This window comes from Lepidochelys olivacea, assembly GCF_965140295.1.
Source record: "Lepidochelys olivacea isolate rLepOli2 genome assembly, chromosome: 9".
Classification (NCBI taxonomy): Eukaryota; Metazoa; Chordata; order Testudines; family Cheloniidae; genus Lepidochelys; species Lepidochelys olivacea.
In genome coordinates this window covers 53,232,315-53,248,688 of record NC_140419.1, presented here as the reverse complement: position 1 = coordinate 53,248,688, position 16,374 = coordinate 53,232,315, and the positions used below count along the sequence as shown (strand labels likewise).

The 16,374-nt window shown below is 46.9% G+C and overlaps 1 protein-coding gene across 4 annotated transcripts in view; it reads left to right on the top strand.

Moving 5' to 3' along the window:
- Positions 1–16,374, top strand: part of CEP63 (centrosomal protein 63) — a 46,697-nt gene extending 30,323 nt beyond the window's left edge. Inside the window, exons 11-15 of one of the 4 annotated variants that reach the window (XM_084639798.1) lie at positions 6,501–6,698; positions 9,236–9,301; positions 11,579–11,784; positions 13,241–13,559; positions 15,844–16,374. In XM_084639798.1, coding sequence (XP_084495924.1) covers positions 6,501–6,698; positions 9,236–9,301; positions 11,579–11,784; positions 13,241–13,559; positions 15,844–16,002 — 948 coding nt within the window. In that variant the 3' untranslated portion in view covers positions 16,003–16,374. Of the gene's footprint in view, positions 1–6,500; positions 6,699–9,235; positions 9,323–11,578; positions 11,785–13,240; positions 13,560–15,843 lie in introns of all 4 variants that reach the window. The other 3 variants (XM_084639797.1, XM_084639799.1, XM_084639800.1) reach the window with 3 other exon arrangements.

Below are 16,374 nucleotides of genomic sequence, written 5' to 3'. Positions count from 1 at the left end.
ATTTGTAAATAGTTAATCAATAGTTGTATAGTAGTTAAGCTTACTTTGAGGGGCTCCCCCCCACCCTGGTTTTCCCCAGGCACCGGGGCATGACTCAGTCACAGGAGTTTAAGGCATGCGAGAGGTGTACGAAACCTATGCCCAGAGGTGATCACACGCTGCTTGTGTTAAGTGCCTAGGAGAAGGTCATCAGACAGACAAGTGACCAATTTGCAGGAGCTTTAGACCCAGGACTAAGAGAGAGCAGGACTATCATTTAAAGCTCTTCCTGATGGAGTTGGCCCTCTGCCCTCAGCCGGTACTGGAAATGTCACCGGCATCATCAGTGTGCAGCGCCCCAGCCTCAGTGCACCGAGGAAAGACCTCTTCACCGCTTACAGTCCCCAGTGCCTCATAAGAAAAAGAAGGCGGATGGGGGTCGTTCCCTCTGGTAAGAAGCCGCAAGGGGATTCCAGCGGGGTGCATCCTGTGGCAGGACACCCACGGCTTGGCTCTCAAGACCTGGCACCATCGATTCTGGCCCCGATCAGAGGTCCGTCGAGTTCAGTGCTGGTGGATTCCTCCAAATCCTCCTGAAGAGCTCGACCTTCCCTCCACACTGGATGCCTACAAGGCAATGTGGGACCTTATTGCCATGACGGCGCAGTCCCAGCCCCGCAGATGTGAGCGACGGCACCGCTGCAGATGCCGGCTCAAGTTCAGGCACTGTCAGCGGCACTGACAACGGCACCATCTGTGGCATCTATGACGGTGCTCCATGTGGCACCATCTCCGGCATCCTTCATGGCAGTGATGGTGGCACTGGCCCGTGTTCATCATCACAGCAAGCCCATGATGTTACAGCACCTCTACCCATTACCCCGGTACCGCTCCCTGGCACCATCAGGCTCTCTCTCCTTGTGGTCGGGCTCAGAGTACTCTTCCAAGTCGGAGGCTGAGTTTTCTGTCTCCTGATGCAGCCAGTACCACTTGTGGTCCTGGCACTGCAGAGTTGTGGACTCGTCGGTACCGGTGGTATCCTGGCCACCCCAGTGGCAGGGCCGAGTACAAAGGCCCAAGCAGTCCAAAAGGGCCAATCATCAGGCTCAGGGCTCCAGGGCTGCATTGATGACATCTGCACCCTGTGCCCCATCCTCAGCAATGTCCGTGTCTCATCACACACCCAGGGCTCCAGAGGATCCTGCATGAGACAAGGACTCTGGGCTGTCACGCTTAGGAGCAGCACCCGAACCAGTACCACCAGTTGTACTGGAGCCACCTCCAGTCACGGAGGGACTGACACACCTGACCCAGCCTCCAGGGAGCCAGAAGGGCAGGAAGACCTGGTCCCACGGACCTCCTCCTCCTCCTCGCCAGACTAGGCGGTGGCAGGCAGCGCCACCACCCTGCCAGCGGTGGACACCAGGGGATACCAGGACCACCTTAGGAGGGTGGCCCTAAACCTCCAGGCAGAGGAGGTCACAGAGGAGTCGGACCCGATGGTGGACATCCTTGCCCTGGAGGGTCCATCTAGTGTGGCTGTGTCCCTGATAAGAACTATCCAGAATGCTACTAGGGTGCTCTGGCAGAATCTGGCCCCTATACCACCCACTGCTAAGGGGGTGGGGAGACATTATTTTGTGCCGCAGAAAGGGTATGAACACGTCTTCACCCACCCACCAACCCAGGGACTCTAGTGGTCAAAGTGGCAAACCATAAGGAGTGATGGGGCAGCCAGGTGCCGGTCCAAAGTCACGGGATGCTAAGCAGCTGGACTTTTTCGGCTGAAAGGTCTACTTGACTGTGGGGCTCCAGCTTCGAGTGGCCAACCAGCAAGTGGTACTCAGCCACTATGCTTTCAATTCCTGGAGCACTTTAACAAAGTTTCAGGAGTTGCTCCCGGCTTTCTCGCACAAGGAATTTGATGTGCTTCTCGAAGAGGGCAGAGTGGTCCCAAGATCCTCCATCCAGGCTGCGTTAGACGTGGCAGACTTGGCGGCTCGAACTATGGCCTCCACCGTTACAATGAGACACAGCGCGTGGCAGCAGGTGTCCGGGATACCACCGGAGGTCCAGAACACCATCCAGGACCTATCCTTTGACTGTGCAGGCTTGTTTGTCCAAAATACGGACTCTTGCTTGAACAGTCTTAAGGGCTCATGGGCGACTCTAAAGTCTTTGGGAATCCAGACCCCTGCATCCCAAAGAAAGCCATTTAAGTCTCAGCCCCCATCCCACTTCTATTCTGGGCCCCCGAGGCGAGACTTGTGCTGGAGACAGGGGCAGGAATCATAGGAGATGCCCGTCAGTCCTCCTCAGGCCCAGGCCAGGGTTCTTCCAAACAGCCCCCCCCGGGCCCAAAGCCAAACTTTTGAAGATGCGCCCGAGGACAGAGCACCAGTACCGAGCTCGGATCCTTACCCCCTCTTCGTGAATTTACTCTCACTTCTACTGTGCTTGGTCTCAGATCACATCAGATCACTGGGTTCTAAGCACGGTGGACGTGGGATATTTTGTCCAATTCTGTTCCCTCCTACCCCCCTTCCTTGTCCCTCTACAGGGACCCTTCTCACGAACTACTCCTGCAAGAAGTGCAATCACCCCTCTCTCTTGGGCAATAGAGGAGGTTCCTCAGTAGTTTGGGACTACTCCCGCTATTTCTCCATCCCCAAGGCCAAGGGTGGGCTCTGGTCTATTTTGGCTCTGCGAGACCGTAACAAATTCATAAGGAAAGTAAAGTTTCGCATGGTCTCTCTGGCCTCCATCATTCCTTCCCTGGATCCAGGGGACTGGTATGCCACCCTTGACTTGAAAGATACGTACTTTCATATTTCCATTATTCCGGCCCAAAGACGGTTTCTTTACTTTATGGTCAGTGGCCAGCACTACTAGTTCAGGGTGCTCCCATTTGGGCTTTCGGTGCCCCTCCTGGGTATCCATGAAGTGTGTGGCGGACGACTGGCTCATGAAGGCCAAGTTGCAAGCACAGGCTGTGAAGCATGTCTCTCTGTCTCGGGCCACCTTCCTCAGGCTGGGCCTCATGTTGAATGTGCCCAAATCTACACTAGTCCTGATGCAGAGAATAGAATTCATAGGAGCTCTCTTGGACTCCATGCAGGCCAGGGCATTCCTGCCCGAGCTGCATTTTCAAGGACTCAGGGACATTATTGAAAAACTTCACCGATTTCCCCACAATGATGGCCAGAAATTGCATGAAACTGTTGGGGCATATGTCAGCCTGTACAAAATGAGCTGGCCGATTGCCTCAGCTGGGCGTTTCACAATCACGAATGGTCCCTCAGGCTGGACATCGTGCATACGATTTTCCAGAGATGGGGCTTTCCCCACATAAACTGTTCACGACGCGGAGCAACAGGAAGTGCCAGCGGTTCTGCTAGTTTCTGAACCACAGCCCAGGATCCATCACGGACGCCTTTCACCTTTTGTGGACGAGTCACCTGCTGTACACGTTCCCGCTCTTCCCTCTCATACACAAAGTCCTCCTCAAGACTCGCCAGGAAGGGGCTTCCTTGATCCTCATAGTGCCAGCGTGACCCCACCAGCACTGATTCACCATGCTGTTGAACCTCTCAGTGGACAGACCACAAGCCCTTCTTGTGCGCCCGACCCTCATTACACAGGACCATGGCCGCCTGCAACACTCAATCCTGGAGTCCCTCCACCACACGGTGTGGAAACTCCATGGTTGAATCTGCTTGAGCTTCAGTGTTCGGACCCAGTGAGGGAAGACCTGCTGGGAAGTAGGAAACCCTCCACGCATGCCACATATCTGGTCTCTGCAGAGGGGCAGCCCTCCACAGCAAGCGCCAATTCCCTTTGTTTTGGACTACCTACTATACCTCAAGCAGCAGGGGTTGGCAATATAATCTCTCAGGGTACACCTGGCTGCCATTTCTGCCTTCCACCTGGGAGCAGCAGGTAGGTCAATCTTCAGCAATCCCATGGTGGGCCAGTTTCTCAAAGACTTGGACAGACTTTATCCCCAGGTGCAACGGCCCATTCCCCAGTGGGACCTCAACCTGGTCCTGTCTGCACTCATGAGGCCGCCTTTCGAGCCCATGGTGACCTGCCCTATGTCCTACCTTTCCTGGAAGGTAGCCATAACCTTGGCTAGAAGGGTCTCCGAGCTCACAGCGCTGACTTCCGAGCCTCTCTATACAGTCTTTTATAAAGACAAGATGCTGTTACGCCCTCACCCCATGTTTCTACCAAAGATAGTCTCCCAGTTTCATGTGAACTAGGACATTTTTGCCTGTGTTCTTCCCTAAGCCCCATGCTAGTAACAGAGAGCAAATGCTCCATTCCCTGGATGTCAGTCGTGCCCTAGCATTCTACACTGAGGGCACAGAGGCATTTCATAAGTCACCACGGCTCTTTATTGCAATCACAGAGAATGAAGGGGCTTCCAATCTTGTCCCAGTGCATTTCATCGTGGATCACGTCCTGTATCAGGACGTGCTACGACCTGGCTAAGATTCCAGCCCCTTCGCTGATGGCGCACTCCACAAGAGCACAGGCTTCATCCGCAGCATTCCTGGAACAGGTCCCTATCCAGGATACATGCAAGGCAGCAATACGGTCTTCCATCCACATCTTCACGTTGCATTACGCCATCACCTAACAGGCGAGGGACGATGCAGCCTTCGGCAGGGCAGTCCTGCATCCAGCAACCAAGCGAACTCAGGAAGAACTTCTCCTCCAGGAAAACTGCTTGGAGGTCACCTATTGGAATGCACATGAGCAATCACTCGAAGAAGAAAAAATGGTTACCTACCTCTCGTAAGTGTTTGTTCTTTGAGATGTGTTGCTCATGTTCATTCCAAATCCCACATGCCTCCCCTCTGTCCGAGTATTCCAGCAAGAAGGAACTGAGAAGGTGGCGGGTTGGCAGGGAGCTATATACGCCGCCATGAAGGCGCCACTCCAGGGATATCCATAGCCGACCCGACGGGTACCGCTAGGGGAAAACCCTTCTGATGATCGTGCACGTGGTGCGCGTGCACCTATTGGAAAGGACATGAGCAACACCAGTTACGAGAGGTAGGTAACCTTTTTTTCCATTTTACTATAGGTAGGAAAATGTGGTATAGTTCTGTGCAGAAAGTAACACCCAGAGAACTGTGGCTGTTTTTTGACATTAGTGTGAGGCTAACTGTCGTATATCCTGTCCATATATGTGGGGTTGTAGATTCCTTCCTGAGAGGGGATGTGTTTAGAGCGATTCTGACCCTGGTTATGACAGCAGATTCGCAAAAGTAGAAGGAATTGAGATGAGGAGGTGATATCTAGCAGGCCCAGTGGTATAATGTGCTTCCCATTTCACTTCTTGAGATCTGAACATGTTTTAGGGTAGTAAGTGTAATGAGTGAGTTTGTATCCGTCTAGATATCTAGGTACACAGCCATATGCTAGCCCAGAACACAGCAGCCGTCTGCAGTGAACGCATCACCCTAGTGCTCTGCCCTTGGCACTGGCTCCCCATGGAATACACCGCTCATATTTGGGTTATCCCTCCATGGGATTGGTCCTAGCAACCTGAGAGATCTCCCCGCCCCCTCCCCCCCCCCGCAACTATGACCTTAACAGCAACATCCTGCTGGGAGGGTGAAACAGTATGCCACTGGGGTTAGGCTTGTCAGTGTGACAGACAGAACTTTCCCAGGAGCAGGAGCTAGCCTACAGACTTTGTTCCCACCAAGAAGTAAGGGATAGTCACCACACCCCTTTCAGACCGTACTGGAAATCTCATTTCTTCTATGTAGCTCTTCACATACACAGACACCTCATCTTAGACATGCCTATTTACTTACACACACAAACAGCTCCACAGGCTGGGGAAGAGGAAAGAGAAAGTGGTGGTCCTATTATTTCTATGTTTAAGTACTTGGGAGGCCGTGAGATACTACAGTGATGAGTGCTGTGTGGTATCTAGATAGACAGACTGTGGTGCTGTAGAAATAGGTCAGATTAGGGATGTAAAATACTGAACGGTTAACTGGTAAGCATTAGTCTTACCGGTTAACTGATCCTAACCATTAACCCCCAACCCCGGGGCTGATTACATGACATAATTTTAATTGTTTAAATGGTTAACTTTTTAAACGGATATTTACATCTCTACTACAGATATGGCACTTTATAGATAGGTTGAGATCTGTGGGCTGATTTTCAGAAGGTTTAAGTGTTCACAGCTGCTATCAATGAGGGGTGTGGGTGTTCAGCCCTTTTGACGGGCTTAAGCTCTGCAGTGGGTACTTATTCACAACCCACTTCTTACCCCAACGGATAACTGGGGAAGCAGAAGACCACCAAAGGGATGAGATAGTTAGTTTGTTATAAGTCAGGATTGAAGTATGTTAACAGAAGATTCCGAGGAAGCTTGCATAGAGCTCTGCACCAGCCAGTGCTAAAATTATACATAACTCATGTGTCAGCACATCTGCTTTCTCGCTGTTTGTCCTTTAAAAATCCATGGGTGGTTCATACATATCTCTCTCCAGCTGAAGGAGCAGCTGTCTCAGGCTGAACAAACTCATAGCAGTGAGCTAGAAGGGATGAAAAAGGAGATCTCCCAGTTGACACAGGTGCTGCACCAGCGTGACATTGCTATCGCCTCGTCCAGCGGGTCCACTTCTGACATGGAGCAACGAATGAGAATGGAGATTGAAAGAGCAGAGAGAAAAGCTGTGGAGCACAGGGTAAAAATGACTGAAGGCTCTTCCTCTGATCCACAGCCCTTGGGGCCCTGAGGGTTGCAGCACAGAGTCCTGTATTTCAGCTAAGCTAATGCTTTCCTTCCCTCTTGTGTTTTTAGCCGTGGGATCCAGAGACTGGCATGATCAAAGCAAGGGACTGGAGAGCCTCCCAGGGAAGCTGTCTAACCTTGTTGTGTCCCCCACAGCCTCTTGCTTTCCTAACCAAACCTGTAGCCATTACTCGTCTTTCCTTCTAAAAGGGGTGTAGAAAATTTCTGAGTTTGATTTGGGTGAGGAGGATCCTATTGTAGCTGTCTATGGAGCTCTGGCATTATCCTAGGCTGTCAGCTGTGTGGAAGGAAAGGGGTAGAGAAGCTTTCCTTGAGCAAAGAGGAACTCTTGACAATCTCTGCTTGATCAAGGTGAACCAACTTATTGTTCCATGTGGTACCAAAGTAGCAGCAGCTTTCAGCTCAATTTAGAGACTCTTAAAACAAGAGCAGAATGGTGCTGCTGTCTCTGGAAAGTCAGTCTGTTCATTGAGGTAGATCTGGAGATTATGAGCAAATGAGGATTACCAGAGGAAGGCTTCGTGATCCCATCCAAACTGGAGCCCCTCTTAGTAACCATCCATATTTTGATCTCCATGCAAATTATCTTAGTGCGAAGGAAAGATAGGAAGAATATTAAGAGGCCAATATGGCTCCATAAGGAGCTCTGTAATGACCTGAAAATCAACAAAGAAGCCCACAAAAAGTGGAAACATGGATGAATTGCTTAGGAGAAGTACAAAAGAAAATCACAAGCAAGGAGAGACAAAATCAGAAAGGCTAAAGCACAGAATGAGTTACACCTTGCAAAGGACATAATAGGCAATAAGAAGAGGCTCTATAAATACATGAGGAGCAAGATAAAGATGAAGGAAACTAGGTCCTTTACTTAGAGGGGAAGGAGAGCTAAGAAGCAACATCAAGAAAGTTGAGGTGTTTAATGACTATTTTGCTTCAGATATTCAGCACAATTAATGTTAACAAGGGGGAAGGAACACAAGCCAAAATAGGGAGAGAACAGGTTAAAGAATATTTAGATAAGGTAGATGTATTCAAGTTGGCAGAGCCTGATTAAATTCATCGTAGGGTACTTAGGGAGCTAGCTGAAGCAATCTCAGAACAGTTAGAAATTCCCTTTTGATAACTCCTGAAGGTCAGGTGAGATCCCAGAGGGCTGGAGAAGGGCAAACATAGTACCTATCTTTAAAAGGGGGAACAAAGAGGACCCAGTGAACTTTGATACCTTGCAAGATACTGGAACAAATAATTAAACAATCAGTTTGCAAGCACCTGGAGGATAACAGGGTTATAAGGAATAGTCAGCATGGATTTATCAAGAACAAATCATGCCAAACCAACCTAATTTCCTTCTTTGACTGGGTTATTAGCCTGACGGATAGAGAGGAAGCAGTAGAAGTGATACCTCTTGATTTTCGTAAGGCTTTTGACACAGTTCCACGTGATATTTTCATAAACAAACCAGGGAATTGTGGTCCAGATGATATTACTATAAAGTGGAATAACTGACTAGGTGGTAATACTGCTGAAAAGGATCAGGGGATTATAGGGGATCACAAACTGAATGAGTCAATAGTGTGATGCAGTTGCAAAAGAGACTAATGTCATTCTGGGGTGTATTAACAGGAGCGTCATAATGTAAGACATGGCAGGTAATTGTCCTGCTCTGCTTGTATTGGTGAAGCCTCAACTAGAGTAACTGTGTCCAGGTGCCACAAGTACTCCTTTTCTTTTTGTGTCCAGTTCAGGGCACCAAACTTTAGGAAACATGTGGACAAATTGGAGAGAGTCCAGAGGAGAGCAACAAATGTGATAAAAGGTTTAGAAAATCTGGACTATCGAGGAAAAGTCAACAAAACTGGGCATGTTTATTCTTGAGAAAAGAAGACTGAGTGGGACCTGATTAACAGCCTTAATACGTTAAGGGCTTTTATAAAGAGAATGTGATTGATTGTTCTCCATATCCTCTGAAGGTAGGATGAGAAGTAATAGGCTTAATCTGCAGCAAGGGAGATTTAGGTTAGATATTATGAATAACTTTCTAACTATTAGGGTAATTAAGCTCTGGAATAGGCTTTCAAAGGAAGTTATAACATCCTCATTATTGGAGATTTTTAAGAACAGGCTGGACAAACTCCTGGTCAAGATTTACTTGGTCCTGCCTCAGTGCAGGTGGCTCGACTTGATGACTTTTCAAGGTCCCTTCCAGTCCTTCATTTCTATGATTCTGTGAATTCAATTTGAGATCTCTTACATTAATTAGACTCGGGCAATAAAATCCTACAAACCAATGTGAAAATAGGATGGCTTGAACTGTGTATACTAAATAAGTTGTACAGGTGCCATTGCAAACTTAGTGGGGACTACAACTCAGAACTTTCTTCCTAAGCTACATTAGCATTTGAGCTAAAAGTGGGAAAAGATAGCATGTAGGTCTTTGATTAGTTATTTGTGTTCATCCTGTCTTCTCAGGTGATTCTGGTTCATTTGGAAACCCTGAGGCTGGAGAACCGTCACCTCTCTGAGATGTTGCAGAAGGTGGAGTCTAGTGTGTTGGGGGTATGGAATGTGGAATAGCAATTCAGATGACCTAGTGTCCTGGTGGTGGGCTGTATGGTAGCAATAGTAGTAGTGCTTATATCGCCTTCCACACCTAGGCTGCCAAGTGCTTGATAAAACTGGGTAAGCATCATTCCCTTCCATTGTACAGTTGAGGAAAGTGAGACCCAGAGATTATGATGATAGCTTGCTCTTATACAGCACTTTTCATCAGTAGATTTCAAAGGACTTGAGAAAGGAGGTTGATTTCATTATCCCTGTTACATTATCCACAGGTGGAGAAACTGAGGCACAGAAGGAGGAGGTGACTTACTCAAGGTCACCCATCAGACCAGTGGCAGAGCTGGGGATAGAACCCAGGACTCCCAATCCCTGGTTCAGTGCCCTAGCCACTGGCTCCTGCTGTCTCCTGTCATCACATTGTAGTACATGCCATGTTTTTATCAGCTTGCCTTCAAGCTCTGAGCAGATTCAAGAGTCTAACTATAAATCCCTGGTGCCTCCTCCACAAGTTTGAGAGCTATAAGTACTCTGGCTCTTGCAGCTACTGCACTGAAAATACATTTTACTTCCTGGTGAGAGGGAATTTGGTAGACTTTCCCCCCTCTCTTTAGTCAGTAGGCACTGGTGGAATGTGGCATTGAAAAACATGTAAATTTACAGAAAATCTATTTGACTTGCTGCTACCACTAGATGTCGCTGTGGGTGGCAGTTCTGAATAATAGGGAGGGAGAGAAAGATGGGGCTTAGCATAAAGGGTGGAATATACTGGTCACTAATGCAGAGACTTCTCAGAGCAAAACATCCTTTCAGCCTGGGTTACTCCCCACCTGTGCAATGCACAGGAAAGTAAAATCAGTGACACTAAAATGAAGTAGCAGAAACATTCCGAGGGAAGATATTTCTGGGGCATTTTATTTATTTATGGAGAATACAAATGTTTGTTTTTCAACCAGCTCTAAAACGTACTAAGTTGTCGGAAGTCTGCAGTTTGTGCAAGAGAAATAGTTTTCTCCGGGGCCAGTCTGAGACTCCCAGGAACTAAAGACCATCCCAAACCTCACCATTTCCCATTGAAGTGCTAGGCACACATGTCCAACCTGCTTTCTTTAATATAAACCCAGAGTCGCACAGACCTCTTCAAAAAAAAACACCAACCCTGACAACCCCACCAACACACAATTGTATGCTGCATACACAATTCTCCTACCTGGGTAGAGGATGAGAAAGAGAACAAATCACATGTGACAGATGTTAGTCTCATTGATTAATGCACAACTAGATAGTGCTGAGATACTGTGGACATAAGGGCATCGTAAGAACCCGAATAGAATAGAATAGACGGTGATAGCAGCCAGTTTGAATTACCAAGCCTATCAGCAAGTTGAAGACTTAACTGGTGGTCTCTGAACTTTTTCCAAGGTACAGCTTTGGGGTTGTCTGTGAATGGACAAAAAGAAAGAAGGGGAAAGTCTATTGAGGAAAAACAGTTGGGAAATAGAAATTTCCTTTCCCCAGTTAGAAAAGGGGGCAGGGAGAGAACTAGATGTCAAAAACTGAATCACTATAGTTGTGTACAAACAACCCATTCCTGCTTTTGAATGGCTTAACAACGTAAGTAATTAATGTGTGAAACTCAGAGAAAAGATTGGAAGTCGTATTTCAGAACTATATACATTTCTGCTCATGCCCACAGACCTGGCGTTGGCTATGTTACGTGTGTGTGTGGAGGGGAGGGGTTGCACAGAGGGAGTTTCTTTTGTCTATAATTTGTTCTTGGAGGCAGAATTCTATGTTTGTCAGTCCCAAGTCCTTACTTTGCCACTTTGCTGCAGCAGGAAAGAAGTCATTCCCTATGTAAAGCCCATTCAAATAAATGGAAGGTGCCTAGTACATCTAGCCGCACCAGTGCGCAAACACTTGTTTGGGTGTGCCTGAGGAGTCATTTAGCAGTTAAGTGACTCCCAAATTTGGCTTGTAAGTTCACTCTCAGTGAGATGAATGAAGGAAATTCACATCTCTGCTTGTTTAGCTCATTCTGTCTGGTTGCAGACTCAATAAGAGAGCAGCAGTTGATTTACCCTCTGGAGGTGGTATTGCTAGTAAAAAGCCTGGAAATTTCACTCCTTAAAATGGGACTCCTAGAATATGTTCTAGGAAGAACGTGGTTTATCTGTGCTCTGGATCTAGATTATCTCTGTAAAAATCCTGAAAAATACAAGTTTGGATTGACTTCAACATCTCTCCCTTTGTTAGGCAAAAGATGTCCATGTAACAGACATTCAAGAAAGCTACACCACAGCACTAAATAAATTAGAGTCTGAGAACCAGCAACTGCAGAAGAACTTGGCAGAGACTAGAGCGAAGTTAGAGCTCTCCACTCAGGTCTGTCGGGACAAGTATGAGAGCATCGTGCAGCAAATGCAAAGCAAAGTGACTGAGATCAAGGATACAGAATGCAGGTGAGAGCATGGCATGGGGACAGTTTTTTGTTCTATTACAAAGGAAAGTCGAAGGCACACGAATAGATTTCTGATGCCACATTTGTACAGAATATCTACCCCAAAACTCTGACACAAGACCATTCTGGAATTTGCTGTTGTGCTTTAAATGGAGCAATAGCTTTTAGTCCCTGTTATCTTTGTTCTGCAGTGCTAGCTGGCGTCTTAGGCTACGTCTCCACAGCATTTTGGATTTGACAGTGGGGCTCCCAACCTGGGTTGACAGAATTGGATTAGTGGGGCTTGCACTAGCAGTCTAAAAGTAACTTTTTAGACTGCGCTTTGACTGTGCAACCTCGGGCTCTGAAGTCTAGGGAATGGGGCTGGACTTCAGAGCCCAAGCTGCACCTTCATAAGAACATAAGAATGGCCATACTGGGTCAGACCAAAGGTCCATCCAGCCCAGGCAAGGCGGATTAGTTTATCTTTTTGTTTTATGTGAATTTTTCTTGTGTTAAGAGGGAGGTTTATTCCTGTTTTCTGTAACTTTAAGGTTTTGCCCAGAGGGGGATCCTCTGTGTTTTGAATCTGAATACCCTGTAAAGTGTCATTTAGTTTTGTGAGATCTATTTGAAGTCCTTCACAGTCTGCTTTGGTCTTAACTATCTTGAGCAGGTTAGTATCATCTGCAGACTTTGCCACCTCACTGTTTACCCGTTTCTCCAGATAAGTTGAATAGGATTGGTCCTAGGAGTGACCCTTGGGGAACCCCACTAGTTACCCCTCTCCAGTCTGAAAATTTACCATTTATTCCTACCCTTTGTTCCCTGTCTTTCAACCAGTTCTCAATCTATGGAAAGGATCTTCCCTCTTATCCCATGACAACTTAATTTACGTAAGAGCCTTTGGTGAGGGACCTTGTCAAAGGCTTTCTGGAAATCTAAGTACACTATGTCCACTGGATCCCCCTTGTCCACATGTTTGTAGACCCCTTCAAAGAACTCTAATAGATTAGTAAGACATGATTTCCCTTTACTGCTAACTCACCGTTGAAGGCTGTGTAGACATGCCCTTACTGGTGCTCTTTATTGCTGCTATGCTTAGCTGCTTTTGTGTAGCAAAATTAGCACATATTCGAAGCATGCATGCATTCTCCTCAGTTAACTTGTACTGGTTTTTGTGGAGGAATTAGCTGTGGTACAGGAAGCTGTGGTCGTAATAGGATGTGCCACAGACTGTAATACTTCAAATGACTAGAACAATAGAATAAGTGGTGTTGTGAATTCCCTGGAGACTGGATGTACTTCTGGGGCCTTGTGAAAACAAGTGATAGCAGCCAGTTTGAATCACCAAGCCTATTAAGAAAGTGAGGACTAACCTCTCTGAACTTTTCCAAGAAAAAGCCCTTGCATAAGATCTGTAAAACAGAGCCAAACTATCCTGATTTTAGATTTATGCTTTCTGTCCTGCTCTCCAGAAGAACCCAGGAGCTGCAGCACAAACATGAGGAAGAAAAAAGGAAACTGCAGGCCAGGCTTGAAAAGACCATTCAGCACTACAAAGGGGAGATCCAGAATCTGAAAGCCCACCATGTGTTGCCTGGGATGGGCGCTGTGTCAGATGCATCAGGCGGATCGAACCCCCATGTCAGTAGGAGCAGCTCTAAGGAATCCCTGTCCTCTGACTCGCTGCCAGGAACAGACCCTTTGTCCCCTGTGCTGGATGGAAAACAAGATTTCACTGACGATACATCCAGGAAGTCAGTCTCCAGTCAACGGAGAGAACTTGTGCCCTTGGTAAGTAGTAATATAGGAGCTGTTGGTCACTGTTCAGAGAGAAGGGATATAGTCAGGATTCTCTATTCTCTTATATGACAAATATAAGCAGGTTTCAGAGACCACCTTTTAAACACCACTATACTGTGTGTGCACGTAGAGGTACATTGTAACCCAAAGCCAGGAAAACTAATAGTACTGGGATGATGAATACTCTAATAACTAGAATGACGGTTTGGAATAAGATTATTTCCCAGAACACTTTGGGGCAAGACTTTCTGCTGAAATACGAATTCTAAACTCCGAGTTGGTTCAGCCTGTAGTGAACTTCTCCCTTGATACTGGAGTTGTGTACCAACTGACGGAAGCAACCTGCTTCAGTTATTAAATATTCTGTATCAGTATCTGTTTGGTGAAACTTGGCTCAGACATTTAATATTTTGTAGGAGAGGAAAAACTGCTATGCTGAAAATATAGGGGATGGGGGGGATGAAATCAAGTTTCTGAGGTAGGCAATTAGTTCACATATTTTTCCTAGTACTGATTGGAGGGCACATGGGGTTTTTTGGTTCTCTGCAACCCACACACTGTAATTTGTCACCATTTTATGGCTCTTAAAGGGCTGCCCCTGGTAGATCACTCCCCTACAGCATTAGTAGAGAAAGGGAGGTTGCCAGCAGGCAGCATTTGTCACCAAAAAAAACCCCCAAAAACGGTGATTGGAGAAGTGGCAGTAAACTGGATGAGACTAGCCCCTGCATATCCGTGAAAGGCCAGGATTTTCTGTCTTGGTGATTTCCACATACAGAGAAAGCCTCTTAGATTTCACCCAGTTGTCTTCTCTTACCAAGAAATTGAAGGCAGGCTTTCCCTGATGGACAACAGCTCCTTCCTGATCTCATATTTTACCTCCCCTTCCCTTCCCCCAACATTTCCTTCTCTGAAAGTCTCCCCTCATTTTTAATGTAGTTTAAAACTTAGCTTCGAAATGTCCCCCTTTCAGGGGGTGAGCTGTCTGGGGGAGGCAAGTGAGTGGCAGAACCAGCTTCTCTTTTTATTTGAAAGAACACATGGCAATTTATCAACAAGGGCTGGCTGAATAGGAGTGTGATGGGAGCTCAGCACATTCCTCCCAGCTACATGGGAATTGTGCATCACAAACCCGTACTGCCTCCTTGAACATTACATAACAGAAAGCAGGGACTTCATAGTCTGCTCAGAAACTCATTCCCGCAGTAGCAAGAGACAGGCAGCGGCGGGTGGGTGAGTAATATGGACGGGAAAAGGTGGCTAAACTCACGTAATAAAACCATTGTAATGATTCAGACTTGCATTAGACAGTGGTTTTATATAACCTCTTTCATAGTCTTGAGTTACCCTAAAGCTGTGTAGAAAGTTCAGCACTGAGTATGAAATCCTTGCTCCATTGAAGTCAACAGGAATTTTACCACTGACTTCCCAGGGACCAGGATTCCCCCTAGAAGTGCAGTGGTCGGGTAGGTAACTGTGGAAGTCATTTTCCATGCAATAGTAGCTCCCACCCAGCCCTGGATATGTGAATTCCTTGTTATGAAGAGCAGTTACATGCGCCAAGATAGTGTTATGGGATTTTTCACTGCTGTTGGAGCCTGGCTGAAGCTACCTGGAGAGTCAGTATCTCTCCCTGTGTGCCCCACAACTAGCAAAATAGGACTGTATTGTTGTATCAGTGACTTGTCTAAGCATGAGACCCCGGTGCCTGACTTGGCCCAGCTCATGTAGTGCTGTACCTTTTGAAAGTATGGCTGGAATCCTGTTTTTGCTGACCTTCAGGCTGGCACTCTTTTACTGTGACAGACAGGCTGGAAGCACACCCAATCTCTGCATTATTGATTTCCTATTACTTCTGGCTTTTTGCGGCGTCCTGAGGGCCTTGTCCCTTTCTGATTCAGAATCTAGCCCCTTGCTGTGTGGCAAGGGACTTAAGAGCAGACATCCCAGCTATAGGTCTTCCAATGGGGCTTCTGCTTCTAAGTCATTTGTTAACTTAGCCGCCCGGGGCCTTACTTTTAGAACGTCGCTGTTTCCAGCTGACCTTTTAAGATTCTTAATCTGCTACCTCAATAAAGGTCAATAATGACATAACTTAGATTCTAGGTTCTCTCAACATGTAGAAACTGCTTGTGGTTCAGTACAGTTTCACTTGAATTAAATGCACTGTTTTTCCCCTCACAGTCAAATGCCAGAATATTGCATGTGTTGAAGCCTCCGGCTGCAGTTTATTTCTGTGCCCATGAGCCCTGTTAACATCTCTGTTTTCCTTTAGTGCCCCCTGCCTACAGCTCCGATTGGCTCAATAGCAGCAAGGTTTTTGGAGGAGGAAGAAGTGAGATCTCAGCGCATCCTGGAACGCTTAGATGCTCACATTGAGGAACTGAAAAGGGAGAGCGAAAGGACAGTGAAACAGTTCACACACCAGAAGTAACAGTTCTTCAAGGTCTGTGGATTTGAAGACTGGTTTAATTAAACCACATCAAACTGAGGGGGAGGTACCCATGAACCTAATATAACTCAGAGCTTGCAGGAAAGAAGTCTCCTCATTCCCCAAGCTGAATTAGCAGTGTGGAAACCAAGGAAATTGTGCTCGTCTCTGGAGCAAAACACTTTGCCTGGCGGGAGTGATTGTGCTGGTGAAAGTACATCTCCATCTGAAACACTGGCTCAGGAGGCTAGAGGTCTCTGTTCTAGGAGAGACTGTGTGCGTGTGTGTGTGTGTGTGTTCACTGTCATGGAGATTGTGATGTCTTCCCGGAGCAAATTCCAGTGTAAACTATTTATTTAAAACTATTTTTATATC